The sequence below is a fragment of the Lissotriton helveticus genome, chromosome 11 (genome assembly GCF_964261635.1).
Source record: "Lissotriton helveticus chromosome 11, aLisHel1.1, whole genome shotgun sequence".
NCBI lineage: Eukaryota > Metazoa > Chordata > Amphibia > Caudata > Salamandridae > Lissotriton > Lissotriton helveticus.
In genome coordinates this window covers 15486273-15512610 of record NC_136072.1, presented here as the reverse complement: position 1 = coordinate 15512610, position 26338 = coordinate 15486273, and the positions used below count along the sequence as shown (strand labels likewise).

The following is a 26338-nucleotide window of genomic DNA, read 5'->3' as shown; positions in this document are numbered from 1 at the left end:
TGTCATAGTTACAGATACAAAGTCTTCAGTTTGGTGTCTTTATTCTATCTTTTGTTTGCTGTCACGTTAACATGGGTGTTCCTGTCTGAACATGGCATAACCTATAGAGTGTGCAATTGTTGTTTTCAATGATTGACCATGCATGGCGGAAAGTTCACCAGATGTGGGTTGTGTCCTCACATGAGGTCACTTCCAGAGATGAACCCCAAGAATGGATCTCAAAGCCCTCAACAGTTCAGTGTACCATACTGAGGTGTATCCGAATCAAGAATGATGATTGGCTCTTGCACCAGAGATGGATGAACATCATTTGATTCCCCTGCATGTTTCCTCTAATCCTTCATTCAAGCCTTAGCTTCTTGAGACATCACTTAAGACTTTTGGTACAGTGACGTGGCCAGTTGGTGGATCTGGGTAAAGCGCTCTGCTACCCTCGTAGGTCTGGTTCTCACGGTATAAACTTCACCGAATACCATAATAAATGAATCTGGGTGATTGTCTTGCCCTTTGCCTTACCTGCTTATTGTGTTGATGGGGTCTTCTTATCCTTTAGCCACATGTAAAAACACTTGATGCTTGAGCGTTGTTGACTCTCTGGACCTTGCCTGTTGTTTTGGACCATAACTAACCAAAACTGAATGGATTGTTTGTTTGTGTTGAATTTTTATCCTTCAGCACTAGTTGTAGATCAACACCTCTCTGTGTATTGAGACAATTGCAGATTGTGAACATCAAGCAGTGATACAGGAGAGCGATTTCTCTACTTAGGAATCAATAGCTCATCCAAGGATGAGTAGACGTGAGCATGTGCCGGAGAGGCTGTGATACACTGATGGGGCAGAAGGATGTATGTTCGCTTGCTCAAGGGAAGTTGATGAGATGAGATGGTATATACTAGCCTCGTCCTGGGACTGCCTTACACCCTCCCGCGAAAGGGGCTCATCTTGCTGTCATACCGTCATTTTGTCACTCAATGATTTTCTTTTAAGACATCCAATATTGCACACAAGGCTACCTCATTTGTTTACTATCAAATGTCAGCTTGGCACATTAATGTACAAAAAACGATTGTTTTTCACTGCATAGCTGACTTCACCTTCTCCTGTCTTTAGTTGTTTGCCAGATATCGGCATTGTGCCAAACTGCACAGATGCGGATAAAGACGTTATCCAAAGCCCTCAATTTTGTGGGATTCTGACGGACCCAACTGGACCCTTCAGCACCTGCCACGGAAAAATTGACCCAACAGCCTACTTTGGTGCCTGCCTCTATGACTTGTGTGCCCTCGACATGGACATAGGAAGTCTGTGTAACAACCTTGAGTCTTATGCTGCAGCGTGTCAGGCAGACGGCATCTCGGTCGGCTCCTGGAGAAACGACACTTTCTGCGGTGAGTATAAACACCAAAATACCCACTTGAGCCTGGCAGCCTCATGTTTGCAGGAATAGAGTGTAGTGTGAAACTCTTCTCATCATTGAGTGAAATTCTGAATTACAAGTCAAACTTGCTATGTAACAATTTGTTTACTTGTTTGGAAAATTGGGCACCTTCTTGCATGTATTGGGACAGCTATAATGTGTATCATTCAAAGATGCTACTGCTTCCATCATGGAGTAGTAACTCCTTAGCATCTGATCTACAGGTGGTATTTAAGTATCCTGCCTTCTGTCACTTGTCAGGAATCCTAGACACAGAAGATAAACATACTCTAAGATGTAAATCTAAGCTGCAGAAAGAAATGCTTTACAGAGGTTTGGCATGGCCAAGGAATGCTAAGGCAGATGTTAGAGTAGTGGTGTCCAGCATGGTTTCAGTGGGGTCAGATGCATGCCAGATGTCCAAGACCACCCATGACATGTAAAAGATTTCTTTATATTTAGGATTATTGTATGTCAGTTTTAAAAATGTACATATTGTGTTATTAGGTCTTGCCTACTGGCCCTCTGTGAAATTAAGTGGGGAAATGCATTTTAAAGAACCATTAATATTACACAGATTTAGCACAATACAACAGGTTGTTTTTTAGTAGTTGTTTGCCTGTAAAGTTAAGTTGATGTAGGGAAAATCATCACCGCACAGTGGGAGAGTTAAAAAAAGAGTAATAATTCGGAGGAAGGCACGGGATAGGTAGAGTGGGGGAGGGGTGGTGAGTACGCCAGAGCACAGCAGGAGGAAAGGGCAGGAAGAACATGTCTCAGAGTAAGGACCTTCTCTCAGACCAAATGCGGATTCTTAGTGTAGACCATGAGATGTCAAGGTTCTCCCCGGCCCTCCCTAGACTAATCAGCAGCAAGAAGGGAAGGCACTACCCATCTAGATTACTGCTGGTAGTGACTGCTTTGCATTCCTTTGCCTGCTGAGGCTCAGCCTCCATGCGTGAACAAAAGCACTACTGCATCGAGACCGCAGGCTCTTGTTCCCCACCAGGTGCATCCTATGTTTGAAGGTAAGTGTTCATCAACAGTTACAATTCTCTCCACAAACAGAGCTGCAAAGGTTAGCGAGTGTTAGCACACACAGATGAGTGGTGCTAGTGTAGAACCGAGAGAAGTACAGGGTGTTTGAGCTTCTCATTGTTGGATATTTGTACTAGGTCATTGTTAAGGAGCTGGAGTTCTGTTGATGGGCAGTCCAATGTCTGAGAGTTTCTGTTCATTTGGAGAAGAGGATTGTGGTTGTATGGGGTGGAGAGAGGGTTTGCCATGTCAGGCGGCCCATTCTAATGGTGGAAATGGAAGGTAAGGAGCGAGCTTTGAGAAGGCCACAGCTGTAAGTAAATGGATGTCAGGAAAACAAACTATTTAACTCTGAGACTGTAGCAAGTCTAGCAACCCTGCTACTACCTTGAACCTACTGTATTCACTCACACGTGCCAATTATCCCGATCAAGTAAAAAAGCAGAATACCTCTGACACCATAAATCAAAAAGTCACTATTTCCCAGAAAGATATTTTAATGATCCCTGGGTTATAATCATATATATATTCTTTTTTGTATACTTGTTTTACAAAACATGAAGTCCCATCACGGAACAAGATAGAGCAAAACTTGCATGTTTTTTTTTTATATACATCTAAACAATCATAAAAGTAGTGATAAAAAAACAGGAATAGTGCATTCACAGAACGTAAACATATTGTGCTTTTTCAAGAAAGATATATATAAAAAACTTTATTGGACAAGAATCCATTTTACATATAACATCCTGAAAATACATCAGGAGAAAGATAGTCCTGCTAATTTTGGCAAATGAAACGGTACAAGGACTGATTTTACTTTTCTGACCTCATCATTCTCTACTATCTAAGCCAAAGAGAGGTCAGTCACAGTAATGTTCAGAACTCGATGATAGAACCCTACACAGTGGGATCTATTGTGTCCAATTTTGGGACCTGGCTTGTGCTCGGTTCTTTAAGGAGCCTCTCTATTGTTAAAACCAACGCGTTTCGACCTTCTAGATTGCGTGTCTTGGTAGGAAGGTCTTCATCAGGGAAAGATATTTTCAAAAAGGACTTGTGTACAGTGTTTACATCTTGTAGGGGGGAGCAGGGGAAATCCTTTTTTTTTTTACGTTCACACCAAATAATGTATGCTTGTCTCTTTCAATGCTCGGGAGGCTGTGTTCTAGTTCCCCTTCGCCATTGTTCCTGGTCTCATGGCGAAAATCCTGTTGTTTCGACTTTCTTTAATGGTGGACAGCGTGTTTCCACTTCCTCAATTATCCTGAACAATGCATCACAAAATGGCCAAAAAATAGTATGTTGTGTAATTATATTAATAAATGGATCATTAACATGCAGAATCTGCTGTGAGTAGCTGAGCACAAGAGCAGAAACCCTACCTTAGTCGTCATTGGGCCTTAGGAGTAAAAAGATTGTGTTTCAATGCAAAAGAATGATTCACTAATATATTATTAAATACAACTTGTCTCTTATAGCAATTTCCTGTCAAGCCAATAGTCACTATGAGCAGTGTGGCACCGCCTGCCCAGGTACCTGTGTGTCTCCCAACTCTCCATCCACCTGCGACCGTCCATGCATCGAAGGCTGTGTCTGCGACAGTGGGTATCTCCTCTACAATGACAAGTGTGTCCCCCGCACTCAGTGCGGGTGTTGGGAGGATGGAAAGCACTATCCGGTTGGATCTGCTCATTGGACCGATGACACCTGCTCCAAAAAGTGCCACTGTCCATCCCCAGGGGGCAGTTTGGTTTGTGAAGATGATACATGTAAGAAGGACCAGTACTGCGGGATTTCTAATGGCGTCCCCGGCTGTTACGACTACACTTACGGCATCTGTAGAGTCCACAATGACCCTCACTACAGCACCTTTGACAAACAGAACCATGCCTTTATGGGCCTCTGCACCTACACATTGGCCAAACTCTGCACCAACTCCACATCTCTGCCATATTTCAATGTAGAAGCCAAGAACGAGCATCGCGGGAACCCATCCGTGTCCTACGTGCAGAAGGTCATTGTCCATGTGTATGGTCAACAAGTACAGATCATCAGAAATGAGCGTGATCGGGTTTTGGTAAGCATGCACATTGTTCACTGAAATAATTAATTTTACCAAGAGTTTTTCTTACCTAGCAGATTACCGAGATTGTTGGTGATCCCGTTTCACTGCCTCCAAATGTGATTAGTGTACTTCATTTTTCTAGTCTTCTAAAGCGTTAACATTTGCTACTTAATTATTTAAATTCTTTCCCTTCTGTCCATGCTCTTAGACTTCTCTTATTCTGTCCTGTTAAAGACACCAAAAAGTGCTTTTACCATCTGTTCCATTATTTTGCACCTCCACCCCTCTATTTTTGATCTACCTGATTCTTGTCCCAATGCATATCATTGCAAGACATCTCTCTCTCTACCAGCTTCATCTGAAGGCTGACCCTCCGTTCGTCCTGCATCTTTCCGCTGTTTCTGTTCCTTTTATCTGTTTTTGTTTCACCCCACTTTATATTAATTATTAATGAAATACTTTATTGTATTAATCATTCGATTACAATAAATAAATAGATATGCGAGCATTTAGAAGATAATCTAGTTTCAGTGATTAAACCTTCCTATTTAAGGACATACATATTTCATCATACCCTATTTACACATATACATATATATATCTATATATTATTTTTAAAAAACGTCTAAACCATTAATGCTTTATAGGCATGCTCTACGAACAGTACCATCCTTATAACTGCACTGTCCTCTTTGAGCCTGAAACAGTATTGTACGGCCTCTATAGTTGTTCTTATTTTAGCATTATTAAACAAGGGGCATAAATATGTCACCCCATTTTATAGAAAACCTCTTTCTCACAAAATTTCTCTTTTACCTTATCTGTACAGCACAAACTAAAGGTACAATTCTTCACCTTTACATAAGCATTCTACAGACTAAGCAGCTATCCTTTCCTTCTTTACTCAAGAGTTTAATTTACTGTTTGCTTTATGTGTACATTTCATCAACCAAGAGATAAATTAATGAATACACATACATTTTGTAAGATTACTTATTGCATTTCTTTTCAGTAAATTAACATATTCAGTGGAATGTTCTCAATTTATAGTTCAATAATAACACCTCAACACACTGCGTCTGTGGTGGTATATCGAACACGAGCACCAAGTGAGTGTCTCTTTTGATCTCCCTTAGGTGAATATGGTTTGGAGAACCTTGCCGCTAACCCTGGCAAATGGTGCAGTGACAGTGCGAAGGAGTGGGAGTTACACCATGGCGGAGACCGATTTCAAGCTGACCGTTTCCTATGACACTAATCATAATGTAGAGGTGAAGGTGCCAACCACTTATTTCAACCAGACCTGTGGCATGTGTGGAAACTTTAATAACCTGAGACAGGATGATTATATGATGCCCAATGGACAACAAGCTCAGAACTCCAACCAGCTCGGAAACAGCTGGCAGGTCCCTGATGATGACCCGGCCTGTGACATCACAAAACCGACACCGCCACCTCCAACACCGAAGCCATGCCCACCAGCCACAGTGGAGCTGTACCGAAGTGACAAGTACTGCGGATTACTCACCAGCCCAGATGCGCCTTTCAGGGTCTGCAACTCAGTGGTGAACCCTGACAATGCCTTTGAAAGCTGTGTCTTTGACCTCTGTGCGCTGGAAGGAGACGAAGATACATTGTGCGATACACTGCAGGCCTATGCTGATTCTTGCCAACATGCAGGAGTGACCATCGCTCCTTGGAGAAACTCTACTTTCTGTCGTAAGTATTTCACTAAACTCACTTAAAAACCCCACTGTAAACTCTAGAGAGTTTTTGCCCATGACTTCTAGGTATATTTGATACCCTAGCATGCTTCAGCACTGTGTTATCATGAGACTGTCTGCAATCGACTGTGAGTTTGGAGATATTTTGGCTGAATATGGGTAGCATTGATTTCAATGTCACTCATGAAAGATAGAAGGGAAAGTTTAGTTCTATTCGATGACAGTAGTTTTTAGACTTTAGCTTCTTGAACATCTAGACAGCTTCAGATTACTAATTTTGTGTAAAGTTCCCTCACAGGAGATTTGGTTCAAGCAAAAAATGTACGAAGTTAGACATGTTCTGCGGTTGCCCATGTTGTGCCGGCAGCTGTCGTAGCTTCGATTTTGAGCATCACGTCTATAACTTTCATGCTAATGTCTCAGGAGACTTACATATATTATACGGTGCAAGTATTGCACAATTTAGCACACCTCTAATTAAAGCTACAACCATCAAATTGTATAGTTGTTCCATATAATGATCATTTACAGGCAAACTCCATGCTTGAAACTGTTCCATGTTATTCTGACCAAGATGCGCAATTCTTAGAACTGCTCTAATGGTAACGACTAATGTCTTAAAGCAGTAAAAGCAGCTCCCTCCTACCGACTCTCTCTCCCCACGAGATATTCTCCCAGGTGTTTTGATATGAGAGTGACAGCTGTTGGTGCATAACAATTGTTCTTTATGTTTCTTTTTTAATCCAAATTTATTTTACAGAATTTCTTGTTAACAGTAATAGAGTAGAATTACAATATTAACTAAAACATAATGCATGCAAAGTAGCTTGTGAAAACCTTACAGGAGGATGCTAATATATCATTAAAATATCAACAAGCAAAACATGGGAACAATAGATATAAAATATTTATAATACCTATATTGACACATTCATCAGGATTATCTGCTCATTAAATATTTTTAAAAGGAATCAAGTCATTTTTAATAATATCCATAGGTTCACAACTACAGATGCCACATCAGTATTTGAGAAATACCCTCAAATACTTGTCGACATACACTCTGGACTACAGAAGATCTTACTACTAACATACATCCACCTCTAAGCCCCGCTGGTTACAATTTGGAGCTAGTTATTTACAATTTCTTAGTATTTTGTCTGATTGTAATATAAACGTAGATTTTGAAAACATTGCTTCTTCAGTAGACTAACTCGCAATGTTAATTCAAACGTCATTTTCATTAACCCCTCCCACTTCCGTTGACATGCCTTAATTCATATTTTGATACTTAGGACACCATTTTCAGTAAATATTGATTACATAAAGCATTAGCATATTCTTACTTGGAACCACAATAGAAATTAACTTTTAATGGTTCGTTGCTGCCTTCTGTGTCTTTCCCCCCTCCTGCTGCCTCGTTGTTGCCTTCGTCGTTTTCCTTTTCCCCTCTGCTGCTACACTCGTTTTTTTCCCTTCTATTCTGCCTGTTTGCCCTCTGTGTATCCCTTTCCCCCCTCTGCTGTCCTTGTGTCCCCTCCCATCCGCCGGACGACCCAGCCGCCACTGAGCCGCCCTCAGACCTCCTTCCCGCCACAGACCTCCGCCGACTCCGCCCCCCCTGCCCATTGGCCGCCCCGCTCCCGCCACCCAGCTGACCCGCCCTCCTGGCTCCTCACTTATGACGCCCCCTGAGCGACCGCGCAGCGGACGCGCGCAGCGGGAGCACCGAATGAGCGCCGAAGGCGCGCCAAAGGTAAGCCCGTCTGCGCCCGTCCGCACCTGGACCGCGCCCAGTGCCAGGACCCCTGGCCCCCGCAGACACCAGCCCACCCGCCGGACCTACGACGCCACCGAGCTCAACGCACTCAATGCCGGCCGGATCCCGGGATGCTACCGAGCCTCCTCGAGACGCACCCACGGACCCTTCTGCTGCCACTCCTGCAAGTTCGCCTGCACCCGGACCTGCACTACACCAGCACCGACCAAGACGAGCACCAGCAGCAGCCACCTGAAGTGCATCCTGCTCAACACCCGCTCCGTCCACAGACACGCCGTCGAGCTCTGGAACCTGCTCGACACCACAGCCCCAGACGTAGCCTTCCTCACGGAAACCTGGATGAACGGCTCCTCAGCGCCCGACATCGCCATCGCCATCCCGGACGGCTACAAGATCATCCGAAGGGACCGCGTCAACCAGACAGGAGGAGGCATCGCCATCATCCACAAGAACACCATCCGCATCTCGACCAGCACCGACGACACCCTCGCACCCGCCGAACACCTGCACTTCCAGATCCACATCAACTCCAAGACCACCCTCAGAGGCACCCTCATCTACAGACCCCCGGGACCACGCACACAATTTAGCGAAGACATCGCCGACTTCATCAGCCCGCACGCCCTCCCCTCCACTGACTACATCCTCCTCGGGGACCTCAACTTCCACCTGGAGAACAACAACGACCACAACACCACCACCCTGCTGGACAACCTCGCAAAGCTCGGACTCAAGCAGCTGGTGACCACCCCCACCCACTACGCCGGACACACACTCGACCCCGTGTTCTCATCCAGCAAGGACATCACCTTCAGCCACGCCACCGGACTCCACTGGATGGACCACAGCTGCGTCCACTTCAGCTTCAGAAGGACCACGATCCACCACCACCAGCAACAGGTTGCACGCAGAAGCTGGAACAAGATCACTGCCGACCAGCTCGCGACCTCCCTGAGCAAGAGCCCTCCCACCGGCGCATCGAACCCCAGCCAAGCGGCCACCACCCTCACAAAGTGGATCAGCAACTGCGCAGACGACCTCGCCCCTCTGAGGACCCCGCCTAGCAGACCCGGCAGCAAGAAAGCCCCATGGTTCACCGACGAACTCAAGAGCTCCAAGAGGAACTGCCGAGCCCTCGAGAAAGCCTGGCGCAGAGACCCAACACAGGACAACATGACTGCCCTCAAGCTCGCCACCCGAAAACACCACCAACTGATTTACGCCACCAAGAAAACTGCATTCAAGGAACGACTGGACAACAACACACACAACAGCAAGGAACTCTTCAACATCGTTAAAGAGCTCTCCAACCCCAACGCCGGAATCAACGACACCACCCCTTCACAAGACCTTTGCAACTCCCTCGCTGCCTACTTCTACAACAAGATCGCGGACATACACAACAGCTTCAGCATTCAACCAACGCACGCCATGACCGAACCACCGCCCCCCACCACCACCCTCCGCGCCTGGACCCCGATCAGCACCGCAGACACCGTCCGCACGATGAACTCCATCCACTCTGGATCTCCGACCGACCCCTGCCCTCACCACGTCTTCAACAAGGCTGACGCTGTCATCGCTCCCCACCTGCGGGACATCATCAACACCTCCTTGGACACCGCTACCTTCCCGGAGAGCTGGAAGCACTCCGAACTCAGCGCCCTACTGAAGAAGCCATCAGCCAACCCCACCGACCTCAAGAACTACCGCCCCATCTCGCTGCTCCCGTTTCCTGCAAAAGTCATCGAGAAGACCGTCAACAAACAGCTGGCCGCCTTCCTCGAGACGAACGGATCCCTCGACCTCTCGCAGTCTGGCTTCCGGGCCAACCACAGCACCGAGACCGCCCTGATCGCAGCCACCGATGACATCCGAGCTCTGCTCGACAACAGAGAAACAGCGGCCCTCATCCTCCTAGACCTCTCCGCGGCTTTCGACACTGTCTGCCACCGCACCCTAGCGCAGCGCCTCAACAACGTCGGAATCCAGGAGAAGGCACTGGACTGGATCATCTCCTTCCTAGCCGGAAGGACACAGAGAGTCCGCCTCCCCCCGTTCAGATCAGAAGCCACCGAAGTCATCTGTGGCGTTCCTCAAGGCTCCTCGCTCAGCCCAACCCTCTTCAACGTCTACATGAGCCCCCTCGCAGCCATCGCACACCAACACAACCTCAACATCATCTCCTACGCCGACGACACCCAGCTGATCCTCTCCCTCACCAACGACCCCGCCACCGCCAGAACCAACCTACACGAAGGGATGACAGACGTAGCCAAGTGGATGATGAACAGCCGCCTGAAACTGAACTCGGACAAGACGGAAGTCCTCATCCTGGGACCTTCACCCTCCGCCTGGGACGACTCCTGGTGGCCCCCCGCCCTGGGCAGCGCACCCAAACCAACAGACCACGCACCCAACCTGGGCTTCATCCTGGACTCCTCCCTCTCCATGACCAGACAAATCAACGCCGTCTCCTCGTCGTGCTTCAACATCCTGCGCATGCTACGTAAGATCTTCCGGTGGATCCCCACCGAAACCAGGAAGACGGTCACCCAGGCCCTCGTCACCAGCCGTCTGGACTACGGCAACTCCCTCTACGCCGGTACCACCGCCAAACTCCAGAAGAGGCTCCAGCGGATCCAGAACGCCTCAGCACGTCTTATCCTGGACATCCCCCGTAGCAGTCACATCTCCGGACACCTGCGAGACCTGCACTGGCTCCCGGTCAACAAGAGAATCACCTTCCGTCTCCTCACCCACGCACACAAAGCCCTACACAACCAAGGACCAGGATACCTCAACAGCCGCCTCAACTTCTACGCTCTCACACGCCAGCTTCGATCGACCGGCCACGCCCTCGCCGCCATCCCCCGCTTTCGAAGAACCACCAGAGGGGGAAGGTCCTTCTCCTACCTGGCCGCCAAGACTTGGAACTCCTTCGCGACCCACCTCCGCCTGACCCAGGACCACCTCGCCTTCAGGAAGCAGCTCAAGACCTGGCTGTTCGAGCAGTAGCGGACCCCCCCTCCCTTAGCACCTTGAGACCCTCCGGGTGAGTAGTGCGCTTTATAAATGCTTTGATTGATTGATTGATTGAATGGTCATGTCCATTTAATTTCCATATCAAATCCTTCAATGCTCAAATCTTTTTATTTTTTATTTCTAATCTGTTTCTTCGGTGTCATTGCTTCTCAACCTGTTTAAAAAAACTACAAGGAAATCATCTGCTATCTGTGCTGACTCATCAGAGAAGAGCATGTAGTACCTTCAACTTAATTTTCTTGAATAATTATGGGTTTGATAAATGTAATCACAAGTGGAGTAAAATATTTTTGGTTCATGCATCTCAACATTATTCTTTTGCACTCACTTGAGTTGTCACTGAGATGAAACCTGTATAAATATTTTAGTTACATATCCTGATAAAAATCCTACATTGAATTGTCTAATTACTCTCTCAGTATCTGTCTTCTTAAATGATGACATCAGTAGCTGGCTGTAGGGTGTGTCCATCAGAAGGTCCTTTGAGATGTATAAGTTTTAAAAACTGAATCCCCTAAGCACATCCTCCAAGCATTTTATCAGATGCTCGAGCTCTCCAATGAATGCCCATGAAATGTATTTGTCTAGAAAAATTCCCATAAAAGGATGAACATAAAACAAACACCAAACTGGTAAGTCAAACGTTAAATTAAAGTCATATCCTTTAGAACAAGAAACTCCACTCTGGTGTCTCCACCTCACCAGCTCCTGTCAGGTTACTGACCACTTCTTGGCAAGTGTGAAAAAGGAAATATCTACTCCATCAAACAAGTTCTCAGTGTTATTTCTCCAGATCAAAGTATGAATTCTTGTTATAAGGCTGCACAGCCTATCACGTACTCGTCCTGAGTATGGTGGCCACCAGGGAGACTGAGGTCATAACGCCTCTCACTATGATGACCAATACTGAGGCTATTAATGTACTGGGAGTCATAGTGGCAACCAACAGGTTCAGTGTGAACGTAATCACCATTAGAGGAGCTTTTAATGTCTAAGTGGTATGGCTTCAGTTCGTGTGTGATGACATCACAAGTTGGAAGTAGTGCCATAAATTAAAAAAAAATGTACAAATAAATATTTAAGGAAACAAGCCTACCACAGGAGTGTGTCCTGCAGGTCACATGGTTTATTTGCTGTGATTTGATTCAGGCTATCCTCCGCTCAACAGTACATAAAAAGAGTACCATTAAAGTAGACAATAGTACCATCTGGCCGTACAGTTCCCGTCTTGATGCACCTTACAAGCCGTCAACGATAATTCATAAAAACAACACTTATCATGGCTTATTTTGTTTTCTGATTCACAAAGTTAAAATTCCAGTTAATCCTTGTGTATTTCTCTCCCATATAGCGCCCACTTGTGAGCCTCATAGCCACTACAACGCTTGCATGACAGCTTGCCCTGCGACATGCCTTGACCGTACAGCCCCAGACAACTGCAGTGAGCCCTGCGTCGAGGGCTGCGAGTGTAATGAGGGGTATGTCCAGAGTGGGGCTACCTGTGTGTCCACTGCTGACTGCGGCTGCTGGTACCAGGACCAGTACTACCAGGTGAGTGCTGCTGTCATAGATGTGGATTCAAGAATTACCGTTGTGCTCTTTCTGTGTTGCAGCTTAAAACCACTAAAATAATTAGTCTCTAATAAAAGTGCCAATGCTATTTAGGAAAACATATTTATATATAACTAAGTCACCCCTAAAGTGTGTCTTGAAAACCCATAGGGTACAGTGACTCAGATATAAAAAAGGGACATAACAGAAATGTGCAAGAATAAGTTATCACAGTGATGAGTGCTAAAGATTGTTTTCACTGTGTAAGAACTGCAGAATTATCTAGAAGGAGACCTAAATATAAATGCAATTGGTATTTTATTATCTTTGATTAGAAAAATGCTAGAAGGATAACTAAAAGCTATGTTTCGCTCAGATTTTTGATTGGTTTGAAAGTCCTTTTAAGAAAGGCTACTTGGTGCTGACTCTGAGTAAACTGGTTTACAACCAATTGTTCTCTTTGTTACCAAAGGCTCAGTACACATCCTTGGCTAGCTGTTAACAATCCTGTATTCATCGGAGAATGGCTTGGCCCTCAGGCCCAGGACTGCGAGCATGTTTTCAACAGCTTCTCAGTTAGCAGGGATTAGCCACCGGAGAGAGTGAGAGGAATACAGAGCAGAACTAAGAGTAGCTTTCATATCTCTTCCTTATTATGGAGATGCCAGATCGAGCTGGGACGAACTGCTTCCATTCTCAGGGCAATCCTAGAATATAAGCAAAAGGCAGGCAAGAAAATATCCTTGCCTACAGTCAGTCCTAAAATGACACTAACAGTGGAGGTCAAGATGGTGCATGCATTGCAAACACATGCAAAGCAGGGCATACTGTGTCTCTTGATCTTGTGTGCTGCCACTATTCAGAAATGTGCCTCATAGATTCTCAGAGCTACTAAAAGATGTGTAACAGGACATAGTGTGTTTGCAGTGGGTTTGGTTACGCCCATAGAAAATTCTTCTTAAATCTCCTAAGAAGCCCTCTCATATCTAAGCTATCCTTGCCACACCTTTTCTCAGTCTTAAAACATAACTTTCTCTCTGTTTCTAGGGTACTCGCACAATAGGTCTCTCTGTGTCCGGGTATAGACTATGCCTACTCCTTTTGGATTTGTGGTTACGAGATACCAGTACAATGATAAAAGTTATAATGTGACCTAAAAACACAACGGGTCCGATTCACAGAACTAACTTAAGACAACATCCTAAACTTACTACTTTTGGAATTCACAGAAGTTAGGATTTTGTCTTAAGTTTGTCTTAAGACAGACTTAAGACAGACTTAAGACAAAATCCTAACTTAAGTCTGTCTTAAAACAAACTTAAGACAAAATCCTAACTTCTGTGAATACAAAAAGTAGTAAGTTTAGGATTTTGTCTTAAGTTAGTTCTGTGAATCGGCCCCAACAAGTCCATCTATGTCTCCTTATTAGAACTTCTGACATGCAGGACTCACTGTTAGTGCAGGATAGGTGTTGTGCACCCTTGAGATTGAATGACGGAGAAGGGCTAAAGTGAGTTCTAGACAGCAGCAGATAAATGTATATCTCTGATCCCAGAGGAGCATTACATATATCGAGTGGCACAGAAAGAGTGTGAGACAGACACAGGATAATTGATAAAATGCTGCATTCTCAAAGAGCAGGACTTGGCACAATCTTTCAAATATTCTTTTCTATCCCTGCAGAAAGGAGAGAATGTCATGGAGGAAAATTGTGAGAGGAGGTGTGAGTGTAATGGGAATAACCTCATGCAATGCTCTACAGTCGCATGCACGAGTGATGAAATCTGTAAGATTCAAAATGGCATCCGATGGTGTTACCCAGCAAGCACAGCCACCTGCCACATCTATGGGGACCCGCACTACACAACATTCGATGGGAGACTTCACCACTTCCAGGGATCCTGTAACTACACGGCGACTGAGACCTGCGGGAACACCTCAACCAGATTCAGTGTAACTACCCGCAATGAGCATCGCGGCAGCCCGAGCTGGACCGCTCTTAACTCAGTCGCGCTAACAGTGAATGGCACTCACATCGCTCTGCGGAAGAATAAAGTGGTTTATGTGAGTATAAATGGATGTACCAGTAATTCATATGAAAATGTCCTTTCTGACCTTGCATCAAAATATAATCACTAAACACTAGCTCTATCACCAACAATGTATGTCAATAGATTTGTAAGCAAATGTTATTGATGGGAAATCATCCCTGAACATCAATCAGCAGAACAGATATTTTACATCATACCCTAGAGGGGATTTTAAGTCTGGACCATGAGCTATTTTTATTTTTATTATTTATATAATTATATTTGCAATTATTATTATTAATATTACTCTTGTGTGTGCATCAGAAAATGTTGCATTTGTCACTTAGGTAACAGACAAGTTGATTCTTCGGTATAAGGTGGCAGTAAATAGCCGAGGCATGCACAGCGGTGTGTAAGCATGGGTTTGAATTAGACCCTTCAGAAGCAAGTATGGGAGGGAGACGATTACAACGCGGTCTTTACACTGCGATACCTTTACAACGTGGTCATTACAACGCAAGTCGTTACAACGACTTGCGCTGGATGGCGCTATCTACTAAGGAATAGTATGATTTACTATTCCAACACCTTCCCTACTGTTACGTAGGCTGGAGTTGGAATAGTAAATCATACTATGCCTAAGTCCAGCGCCTCTAGCACTAGTCATTGTAACGACTTGCGTTGTAAACGTATCGCCGTGTAAAGACCATGTTGTAACGTCATACATCCGTAGGGGAGCACAGATATTAGAGTGGAGAACGAGAGGAGTAGGTTGCAACTAGGCGGGCAAGCAGGGTTGAAGTAATATGGGTGAGGAAGAGAAGACACCTGTGAGTAGAGGACAGGCGCAGCAGAGGTGAAGGAGAGAAGCAATCCTGGGAGAGTGCGGCATCGAGGCAGTCATACTGTGGCGAGGTGTCTTTGAGGAGATGAGACTACAGCTTCTTTGGAAGCCAGGTTTTAGTTGAAATGATGAGACACCTTTCAGCATGAGGAGTCTTGTCTTTTTCTAGATGAATTTCTTATTTTCAATTTTTGATCTTGATATTGTCTTATATTATGTGTGTTCCACAACAGACTTTGGTTACAAGGTAAGGTGAACTTTTGTAGCTTTTCCTTTTTGAATTTTCATTAGTTGCCAAAGATATAGAGGGAATCACATTTAGTGTGAAATAAGGTCTCAGAAATTGACTCAAGTACAAATGTGAGTTTACCCTAGTGTCCTTATGCTTAGAGGCAGTTTCTTTTATTGCTTCAGTACCCATATGGATCACATCATTGAAATGTTTTAATCTTAGAAGTGTCTTGTGTTTTTTCTCTGTATGATTGCCTGTACATCGCACTAGGATACGAGTTAATAACTGGATAGCATCTTCGAGTGCTAACTCCTTGGCTACCAAGTTCGCACCAAGCAGGGAAATGTTTGTTTTTCAATTAATTACAAATATCTTTCTGCCCCTCTGCATTATGATTGAAACTCCCGGCTACTTGTGAATTATAAAGAGCTATGGAGTGCCTTCCATTTTCACTTCATATCCATTTTCCTTTGAGGAATGGAAACACTATACAGTAACATGTACGAAGAAGTTGCCTAGGTGGTTGAGGAAGGCCTCAATTAAAACATTGGTGCAGTTAAGGATTGTAAGGTAGAACATTTGAATATCAAGCAGCCCTGAGATAGAAAGGAATGCACAGATTTAACAGCACCCAGAAGACCTTTGATCATAAAATGGAGGTCAAACTGGAATGAATTATGGTTATCATTTAGGAAACAAGATAAACCATATTGAATTACTTGCTGAAAGTAATAACAAGTTTTCTTAAAGATGAATTCTCTGTCCCCAATAAATAATAAAAAGAAATGCAAATAAAGAGATTTGACACAACATTTCCAGCACAACTGATCCATCTTCGAGAGTGGTCACTATCCCGTGAGCAGAGTGTGCACTCAGACAGTTAACAACAAGTCATATTGTTCCTGATGAGGAATTACAGAAAACATAAACACAGGTTGTGATTGTTATTAAAGTAAATGTCTCTTTTACATGGATATTTCACTCATACTATACTAAAACCTCCATTCCTATGTTTGTTGTGGATTGAAATGTATTAAAAAAATAAAAGTAAATCGATTTTATAAGAGAACATCTACAAATAATTAGGGGTTTCCGCCTGGAACGAATGATAAAATGAGCTTTTTCCCTGTTTTGCTTTCACTCAGCTTAATCACATTAAAACTGCTCTGCCTATCACCGTATCTGGCATGATGGTATCGCTGAGTGGCTCCTACGTGACGGTGACGACGGGCTTTGGTCTTGAGCTTCAGTTTGACGGTGACCAAGAGCTCCTTGTCAGAGTGAAGGAATACCACAAAGGCGTGTTGTGTGGATTGTGTGGGACCTACACGGACAACCCGCAGGACGACTTCTTGACACCGAATGGAGTTGTAGTCCAAGATGTCAATGTGTTTGGAAACAGCTGGAGAGTTCCCGATAGCGAATGGATGTGAGTACCTCTTTACACAAAGGCACAAAGGAACATGCTAGGGTGATACAGCAAGGGGAAATGTCCAGCCGTAGTCTCTCCAGGAAGCGCACATCTGGTTGCAAAGTCAGTCCCAAACCAGGGATGGCATCATTTATTTTGTGTGCCTTTTACAGTCCTCATGCACCAGGCATCTCACTTCTTATGTGAATAAACAGTTCAGATGAGATGAAAGTTGGTCTTTGAATGGGTAGTCAATCAGTTTTAGGTTTCAGTGAACATGAAGGATTAAAAATGTGTTCAGTAAAGATTTGTAGAGGTAGACGTGACTTGAATAGTAGAGAGGATAAACGTATATGTATCCTGAGGAGTGACTATCTCATACAGGATCTATAGGAAGTCTGGTTTTGAAGAGGGTGTTAGAATTGGGTAGGAGGGAAGAGAGTTGAGGTATCAAAACAAATGGCCCCTAAATGGCAGCCTCCCATAATCGTGAATTCAGAAAATGGACATCTCTTTAGAATCATAAAATTTGTACAGTCTAAATCTGTGCAATTCTCAATAAATCTTCTATTACTCTGCAATGCTTGTATAAATAAACCTTTCTCCTTTTTAAAGAAAGTATTCTCTGCTCTTTATCAGCTTCTTTGGGCAAGACCTTTTATATCAATGTTTACAACTCATGACCAGTCTGCCTTTGTCCTCACAGTTGCAGCTCAACTCCGCCTCCACCCGTGACCTGCTCACCACCCTTGCAGCAAGAATCCGAAGGGAAGTGCGGGATCCTCACCACAGGGAGCGGTCCCTTCGCTGCCTGCCATGCGCATATACCTCCTGAGACGTACTTTGAGAGCTGCGTCTATGATGCGTGTGCCAACGGGGGCAGCACAGAGTGGCTCTGCAGAGCCCTGGAGTCCTACGCAGAAGCCTGCAAAGCAGCAGGTGTAGACCTGGGAGATTGGAAGAAGGACACCATCTGCGGTGAGTGCCAGTGGATCCCACCGCCTAATTAATAATGTGTGCACTTATCTCAAGAGGATTCCTTTTGCAGAGAACAACCTTTCAGTGTAACTCAAGGTTCAACTTCTCATTGGTTTTGCCTTTTACTTTAACATAACATGTTAAAGGTTCCATAGGCTTGAGGCAATCTTTCAAAGCCATGAGACAATTACTGCACAAAGATGTCTCCAGGCAACACACCTTGAAAGCTGTGTATTTAATTAACACTGCCTTCTTTACTGTTGTACCCTGTAAGTATTTTAGTTGGCAAGTGCACATGGGAGGTTTCAACATTTGGAATGGAATAAAGTTAGCCAATTGACATGAAAACAATATATGGTTCAGCATCACACACATCTGTACATTCAGCATATTGCAAATGATACTCTGAAGTCATGTATTTTTGTACCTATAGAATTGTCAATTTCAAACTTTGCTCATCTTGTGCCATAGTGTTAATGATGGTCATAAAATTATAGTTTGTTAATGATACAAGTATTTGTACTTTTAGTTATCAACACATTTCTGATTCCTCCAGTTGCAACCTCTGTTTATTCTTCTTTCAGAAGGTTCTCAGTCAATCAGGGGTTTATATAGCGTGGCTACTCACCTGTGAGGGTCTCAAGGTGATGGGGGTAGTGCTGCTTATCCGTCTGGGTTGTTAGATGTCAACTTGTGTAATGCATTAGCTTAATTCCAGATTCAGGGGGGATAGCAGTTCCCTAAGAGATGGGTTGTGTCAAACCCACATCTCTGGACTTTGGTGCCATGGTAGGGTTTTATCATGTGTTCGTGGATTCTGCCAGATAAAGAGGAAACAAGATTCAAAGCTCTCTGAGGTGGCTAATGAGCTATTAATTAACTTTTAATTCATTTTGCACTGTGGAACACATTTTTAATAAGTAAAAAAGTAAACTTAACACCCGTAACTCAGTGATGATAAACTCATTAAGCACAAAATCCCCAAGTAAGCAAAACACTGAGGTGTTACTTAAACTCAGTATCACATAACTGTTTTGTACAGATTTGGAGACTTTGAAGATTTGTCACACCAAATGTTTTTAATCAAGGTATCTCTCCAAACTACACTGAACACCCACAAACACAGGAGTGTTTGAGGATTCACATGGTTTTGCATGTAGCTTTCTAGTGGGGATCACAAGCAAAACTACTCCTCTGAAATGAAAAGTGCCATTGGATGTATTTGTGTATGTATGTGGAGCAAACCTAGCTGATACGAAAGCGGGCGTTGTGCAGGGTGAATGGTACAAACAATAATGGTTCTGTCGGAAGGGAATACCTAATGATATGGTATTCAAATTCAATTACTGCATTAATATGTCCCTGTTGGGATACACATGTGGTGGCACTTATACTTAAAACAAAAACACTGACCCCATTGGTAGAGAAAGTACATTTTTAGTCATGTACGTTCTTATTATTTCAAAATATTTTCAAACATTAGTTGTGCTGTTCAAACGACAAATGAACATATACAAAACAAAACACAGAAATTTGTGAAGGACTGGTACACATTAAAACATACATATATAAACATGTGGTAGGTCAATTATTAAAGATTGTCAACTGTGAACACAATAGTCAAGTAGGCAAATCAATTAGTTTTTGTTCCTAACGGACTTTGTACAGTTGGATCTCAAGTTTGGTGCGTCAAACTTGAGATCCAACTGTACAAAGTCCGTTATCAACAAAAACGTATTGATTTGCCTACTTGACTATTGTGTTCACAGTTGACAATCTTTAATAATTGACCTACCACATATTTATATATGTATGTTTTAATGTGTACCAGTCCTTCACAAATTTCTGTGTTTTGTTTTGTATATGTTCATTTGTCGTTTGAACAGCACAACTAATGTTTGAAAATAATTTGAAATAATAAGAACGTACATGACTAAAAATGTACTTTCTCTACCAATGGGGTCCGTGTTTTTGTTTTAAGTATAAGTGCCACCACATGTGTACCCCAACAGGGACATATTATTGCAGTAATAGAATTTGAATACCGTATCATTAGGTATTCCCTTCCGACAGAACCATTATTGTTTGTATAACTACCCGCCCAGGTTCTGAGGGTTACAGGGTCACCCCATTATACTTAGCAGGGTGAATGGTAAGCATACAGTCCAGGAGTAATAAAAGAGAAAGTGGGCGCTGCACTGGGGCACAGGCAAGCCTACCGTCAAAGAGTAGAGGAGAGGTTGCTGATTATTAGATTGTTACTGCACTGGGATGTAGATGTAGTGTGTCTCAAATGTTTTCCAAAATTGGAGCAGCATTGGAACAGTCCTTATGGATACAAGATGTTGTTCCATATCCAGGGTGCACAGATGGGCAAGGGCTGCTGGTTTGTTTTTTCTATTTTACACTTCGTATTCTCCAGTCTGAGTAGCTGATGGTGTGCTAAGAGCCAACAGAGATGGTGAGCATGTCTGCATGAAATGTGCGTGTGTGTTGGGGGGCAGGAGTTTGTGAATGGTCATGGTGGATTTGTTCATGATGCTGGTGGTTTTGAAGATGGTGCGAGTCAGTAAGTGTGGCCAATGGATTTGCATCAGGGTGAGAGTGATATGTTTACATTTCTTCTGGCACTGGATGAGATGTTTCTGTAGTTGTAAAATGCTCATAAGAGTTGCCAGAGTGATTTCTGAGAGGCAACAGAGCAGGGCATTCCCTCCATCCAGATGCAAGAGTATGAAGGCTTGAGCAGCAGTTCTGAAGTCTGTTTCTGGAGGAACCTGTTGTACTTTCTTTAGAAGAGGGAGCTGTTACCAAGCTGTCTTTGTATTTTTTGGCCATATATATTGCTTGACGGTGAGGTTGATGTCCAAGTTAAATCCAAGTGACTTGGCTTTCCTTAAAAGTTGGGGTTTGAAGCTGCCAACGGTCATGTCACCGAGCCTGGTGTGTCCTCTTTCTTGCGTGGTGTTTGTGGCACATAACAGGAATTCTGTCTTGATTGGGTTGATTTCCAGGTAGGCGCTGGACAGCCAGGACTGGATGAGGAGCAAACGGCGTTTGAGGCTTTGGATGCCTCAAGCAGAGGAGACATTGAGTTGTGTATTCTTGACATATTGGTGAATCTTTCTGGTGTTATGTGTAAGTGGAGCCCTTTGTGGCTCTATGTAAAGGTTGAAGATGACAGGAGATACACAGAACCCTGGAGGCCTCCACAGGTGATAAGGATCTGTTGTGACCTGTTGGTGCCCATGTAAACAAACCGGTGGTGGCAGTAGAGAGAGCCGGACACCCATTGAAGGACATTGCCAGTGAATCCCCTTCGAGACTCCGGGCTGTGGAGGAAGGTTGGATGGCTGATTGAGTTGATGGAACGGGTCATCATCTGTGGTCAGTAGGGAATAATCTAATATGTGTGAGGTAGCTTTCTTCTGTGTTGAAAGAATGAGACAGCATCTGTAGTCAAGAGGGCATGAACTAAGATGTATGAGGTAGCTTTCTCTGTGTTGAAATGTGATCTGAAACTTGATTAGGCGTCAATAAGAATATGGTTAGCATGGTGGGATAGGGACGGTGAGGTGGTTAGTGCTGTCCAGGAGTACAAGTGGCTTTGCAATGGATTGCTGATATTGTCAAAAAGATGAGGACACAGATGTGGCCTTTGGTGTGTGTTGTCTGGGTGATGTGTTGTAACAAATTGAGTAGGTAGATGAGGTAGAGGAGGGAGTTTCTTGGTTTTTCCTTTAACACTGTGCATTCTGGGAGGTTGAAGTCACCCACAAGCTTGATGTTGGCGTGTTTGATAGATGAGGTGGGGAGGAGATCTGAGAATTCATCAATGAAGTGTTTGTTCTGCTTGTGAGGCCTGTTGATGGCTTATCAGGAGCTCCATGGAGTTGGGTGTCACTTGCTTGCCTAGGGTGTCGGACCAGGATGACTTAGGAATGGCAGCCAGGCATCTTTCCTTCGTATAGGCACAGTCCACACAATGGATGCTGTAGCCTATGGTAACAAGGACATCTCGCATGTGTGAGGATGTGTTTCTGTGATACACGTGTGTCAAGATTGTGATAAGTGAGAAGGTCTGTGATCTGGTGCACGCAGTACTACAGAGCAAGTGTTAATGACCATGAGTTGGAATGTGTATTCTTTAGTTTGATAGTCTTTGGTAGTTATTGGGATATGTACAAGGTTGAGTCTACATGTTATGAGGATGCTATGTGAGTGTTTGTTTTGTCACGATCTGGGTGTGAATGTTGGGATTATCCATATGGGGTCCCGGGTGTGGCACAAGGTCATATATTACCTTGCAGGTTTCAGTGGAACAGGGGTTCTCTCCCAAAGCAAGTCATAATTCTGACAGGTCCAAACAGGCAATGCCTCTGCTTGTGTCCACCGTTTGCTGGGGACGCCGGGATGTGATGTCACTTCTAGTTCAGAGTTATGATGGGAAAGGCAGTGATGTCACTTCCTGTTCAGATAGGTGAATAGAAATGAAGTCCTTTTGCCAGTCATCTTCTTTTAAAGATGGCTTTGGTGGTAAACCGATGCCATCACTTATTGTGCATATGGGTGATGGGAAATATAGCCTTGTTGCCTGTTCTTCTTCTAAAGATGATTTTGCTGGGAAGCCAGTGATGTCATGTCCTGTTATGATGAGTGATGGGAAGTGAAGTCCTGTTGCCTGGCTTCTTCTTTTAAAGATGAGCTTAGCTGGAAACTTACGATGTCGCTACGGTGCAAGTGGGAGATGGTAAACGTTGTCATGTGGTGTGGGAAACGGTAGTAAACTTCCATGTTTTATAGTGATGAATGCGAAGGGGCTTTTCCAGGGAGAAAAATGTTATCTGTTAAAAAAATATTTACAGATACCTGATCTTGGATTTTTCTCTGCATCAAGAGAGTATTATAAGAAATCAACTATGATGAAGACTTTCAGGGGTACTTCTAGATTCTTTGTGAATCCCATAAAAGGTGAAGATCTATTCCAAACAAAGAAGTAACCATGTCTGAATAAAGTTCTGACTTTTAATGTTGGCTTTGCCTTTTCTGAATCTGACCTTTTGATATCTTTATTGCGAAAACTTAAAAAATGACAAACATTTGCATTAAGCATAATCATTTTTCTTCATTTTAAATGCCGGGTATTAATTCAGCTTTGATCAAGAATGTGTTGGTCGACTAGCATTCTTGATGTTGCTTTGGTGAAGGATAGCATTAGTTGTGATGAGTCAGACAGAATTTTCTATGCCACCCTCAGATGAAATGTCTATACCGTATGCTCAGCTATGTTCATATTTCTTCATCTGTGTGTTAACAATGCTTGCTTTTCATGCAGTGTCTGTCACAGTTCCTTCAAAGTCTCACAACAGTCATTTGTGTTTTCTCTCTTGAATCTTTGCAGATGTTACTTCAACACTATCAACACCGACTAGTATGATGACAACTCTACCAGCTGTTACAGGTAAGACGTCTGGACCCAATCACTAACCAGCATCTTTTGCATTTGGAAAGGACTCACAGCTGTTTTTCTGATAGTGCCTTTCAGCCAGAGGATAGGACGGGAACTGCCCAAGTATACATGGCGGTGTATGGGAACGCACTATACTCTGCGAAAATATATTTATTATAGTGAATAATGTTTTTATAAAACACATAGTTACATTTCTCAGCATAGTTTCTGCATGCAGAATTTTCTATCTGAAGAAAACGAGAAAGGACCTTTACAACGCGGTCGTTACACCGCAATACATTTGCATCGTGGTCATAACAAGGCAAGTCATTACAAAGACTTGCGCTGGATGGCGCTCTACACTAAGGAATAGTATGATTTACTATTCGATCACCTTCCCTACTGTTACACACACTGGAGTTGGAATAGTAAATCATACTATTCCTAAGTGCAGCGCCTCTAGCGCAAGTCGTTGTAATGACTTGCGTTGTAATAACCGCGATGTAACGTACCACGATCCAAATGATCACGTTGTATCGTCACATATTCGCAGAAAACTCATATGCTTAAGAGAGCACAATAGAATAATTCAGCACATCTATGGTTTATGTTGATCCACTAGAGTATCCCCGCAATGCTTTGTGAATCCCATTAAAGTTAGAAATGTAAGCCAAGCAGGAGTATTTGTCTGACTTTATGAACTTGGCTTTTGAGAATTGAACAATTTGTTACCACAACTATCAGTATTGTAAATGCGTGTACTAAGGATTCCTGCTGTGCCAGCCATCTTATGGTCCTCGTATGAATCTGTTGGCCTCAGACAAAGACAGTGTCTCAACTGCATTCTAACACATGTCACTCGTGAGATATATAATTGACCTGTTTTTTTATAAGACAGATGTTTACAATGCAACAACCGTTGATTCTTTTTTCTCTCTTGAAATATTGCAGATGTTACCTCAACACCTTTTATGTCAACAAGTGTGATTACTCCAAAACCAGTTATTACAGGTAATATATCTTGACACATGGCAGGTAGAAAGAAACTTTCACCTGCACCAAAGTCCTCCAGATATTGACTCACAGGAGTCCTTTTCACCTCATGCTACCTTACTCTCGGGGTTTGCGGTTAAAGGTTCTGCATCATGTTGCGTACCTTCCACGGACAGCGCAATCAAGTTGTAATCTCCATATCTAAAGATTATATCCCTGGATACAGAAAGCAAATTGTCAGCAATGATTTGACCAATAAAGTCCCCCACAAACAAACACAAATCCTTCGAAAAGTTAATCCTTGATTGTTTGATGTCCTGAGATTCATTGAAAAAACACCAGACTGCGTACAGTGGCATCAGGACTTCGCAGCACGTCGCACACGGCACGTGGTAGCATGACTCCTAGAGAAGGCATAAATAATTATGTTACGTGTATTCATGATATATATTGAAATGTGTTGTTGACTTCTTTCAGAAGCAACATGTAGTGTGCACAGTGACCCTCACTACATCTCCTTCGACAAGCAAGCCCACACGTGTATGGGAACCTGCACGTACACACTCTCAAAACTCTGCAACAGCAGCAGCTCGCTACCACCCTTCAATGTTGAAGCCGCAAACGAGCACCGGGGCACCAACACCTACGTCTCCTACGTAAAGTATGTCACTGTTGAGGTGCATGGACTTCAAGTCACCCTGGAGAAACAGAAAGTGGTGAAGGTAGGTGTTAGTACTACTTGTATCCTCAACCCATGAACAGCAACCAAGCGAAAGCAATAATCCATGGCATAATGAGTATTAAAGAACTTTAACACATGCCACAAAGATACTCAGCTGCCTATTTATTATAAAAATAACTGTAGCCATAAACAAAACATCTTAAGTGTAACAATGCAGACACACTGTTCTACCTCTCCTGATGTTTGACAGGAAGCCAACCTGGTGGCACACGTACAACGAGAAGATAAACACACCAACCTGTTCTAGCCACCAGCTCAGGAGGCGGTGTAAGCATCCAGATGTGGTGGGTACTTCACCTCATCATGGATGACTACAATGTTAACGCCATTCACAGAACACTCATACGCTTAGGTTCCCTACCTGTGTACAAACCTTTATGATTGTTTTGCAATGAAAACCCAGTCCCTTCCATTTGTACTAATTGCATAGAATGTTCCATTTTATTCCCATTTGACTTGTTTTGGGGCCAGTTCACAAAGACATTGAAGAGAAGTTAATGAATCCTAGAGAAGGGCTGATTTACATACTCCAGATACCTGTTTGAATAGGCCTCTTGGTATTAAATACATGTCAAACTGGTATACTTTCTCATATTTCCTGGAGCTCCTTACATTTGACATGGGTGCTGTGCTCCCCGTGCTGCCAGGTTCCGTTACTGTACCTGTCCAGTCATGAGTGCCCTACACACGTTGGTGATTTGCATGGTCGCTTTCTTTTTATTATTACTAAGTTCCTCTGTCCGCTAGCGATTTTGAAGACCTGTGCATCCAGTTTTGGTCTTCTATTTGACGTGTTTTGTCTCCTACATTTTTTCTCTGTTTTTCATCCTGATTTTTCTTGTAAATATTACCTTTTCTTGCTGGTCTGGCCATTTCTTCAAGATTAGATTCCCATTGGTTCCCCTCATTTCTGCCTTAGTGTCCATGACATCACCGAGTGCGGGATCCTGGGGCTTCAGAGCCCTGCTCAGCACCTGGCTTTAGAGAGGCGTGTACTGTAGTATCCGCTGATGTCTGAGGGGAGTGCTCAATTG

General features: G+C 43.7%; 1 protein-coding gene across 1 annotated transcript in view; it reads left to right on the top strand.

The window, feature by feature from the left end:
* The window catches only part of LOC144791347 (uncharacterized), a 363412-nt gene that overhangs the window by 140187 nt on the left and 196887 nt on the right, over positions 1–26338 (top strand). The window contains exons 32-41 of the mRNA XM_078666025.1: positions 1113–1390; positions 3939–4537; positions 5662–6244; positions 12426–12625; positions 14309–14689; positions 16877–17160; positions 17849–18120; positions 23522–23581; positions 24521–24580; positions 25040–25284. Of these exons, the coding sequence (XP_078522151.1) occupies positions 1113–1390; positions 3939–4537; positions 5662–6244; positions 12426–12625; positions 14309–14689; positions 16877–17160; positions 17849–18120; positions 23522–23581; positions 24521–24580; positions 25040–25284 (2962 nt within the window). The remainder of the gene's footprint in view (positions 1–1112; positions 1391–3938; positions 4538–5661; positions 6245–12425; positions 12626–14308; positions 14690–16876; positions 17161–17848; positions 18121–23521; positions 23582–24520; positions 24581–25039; positions 25285–26338) is intronic.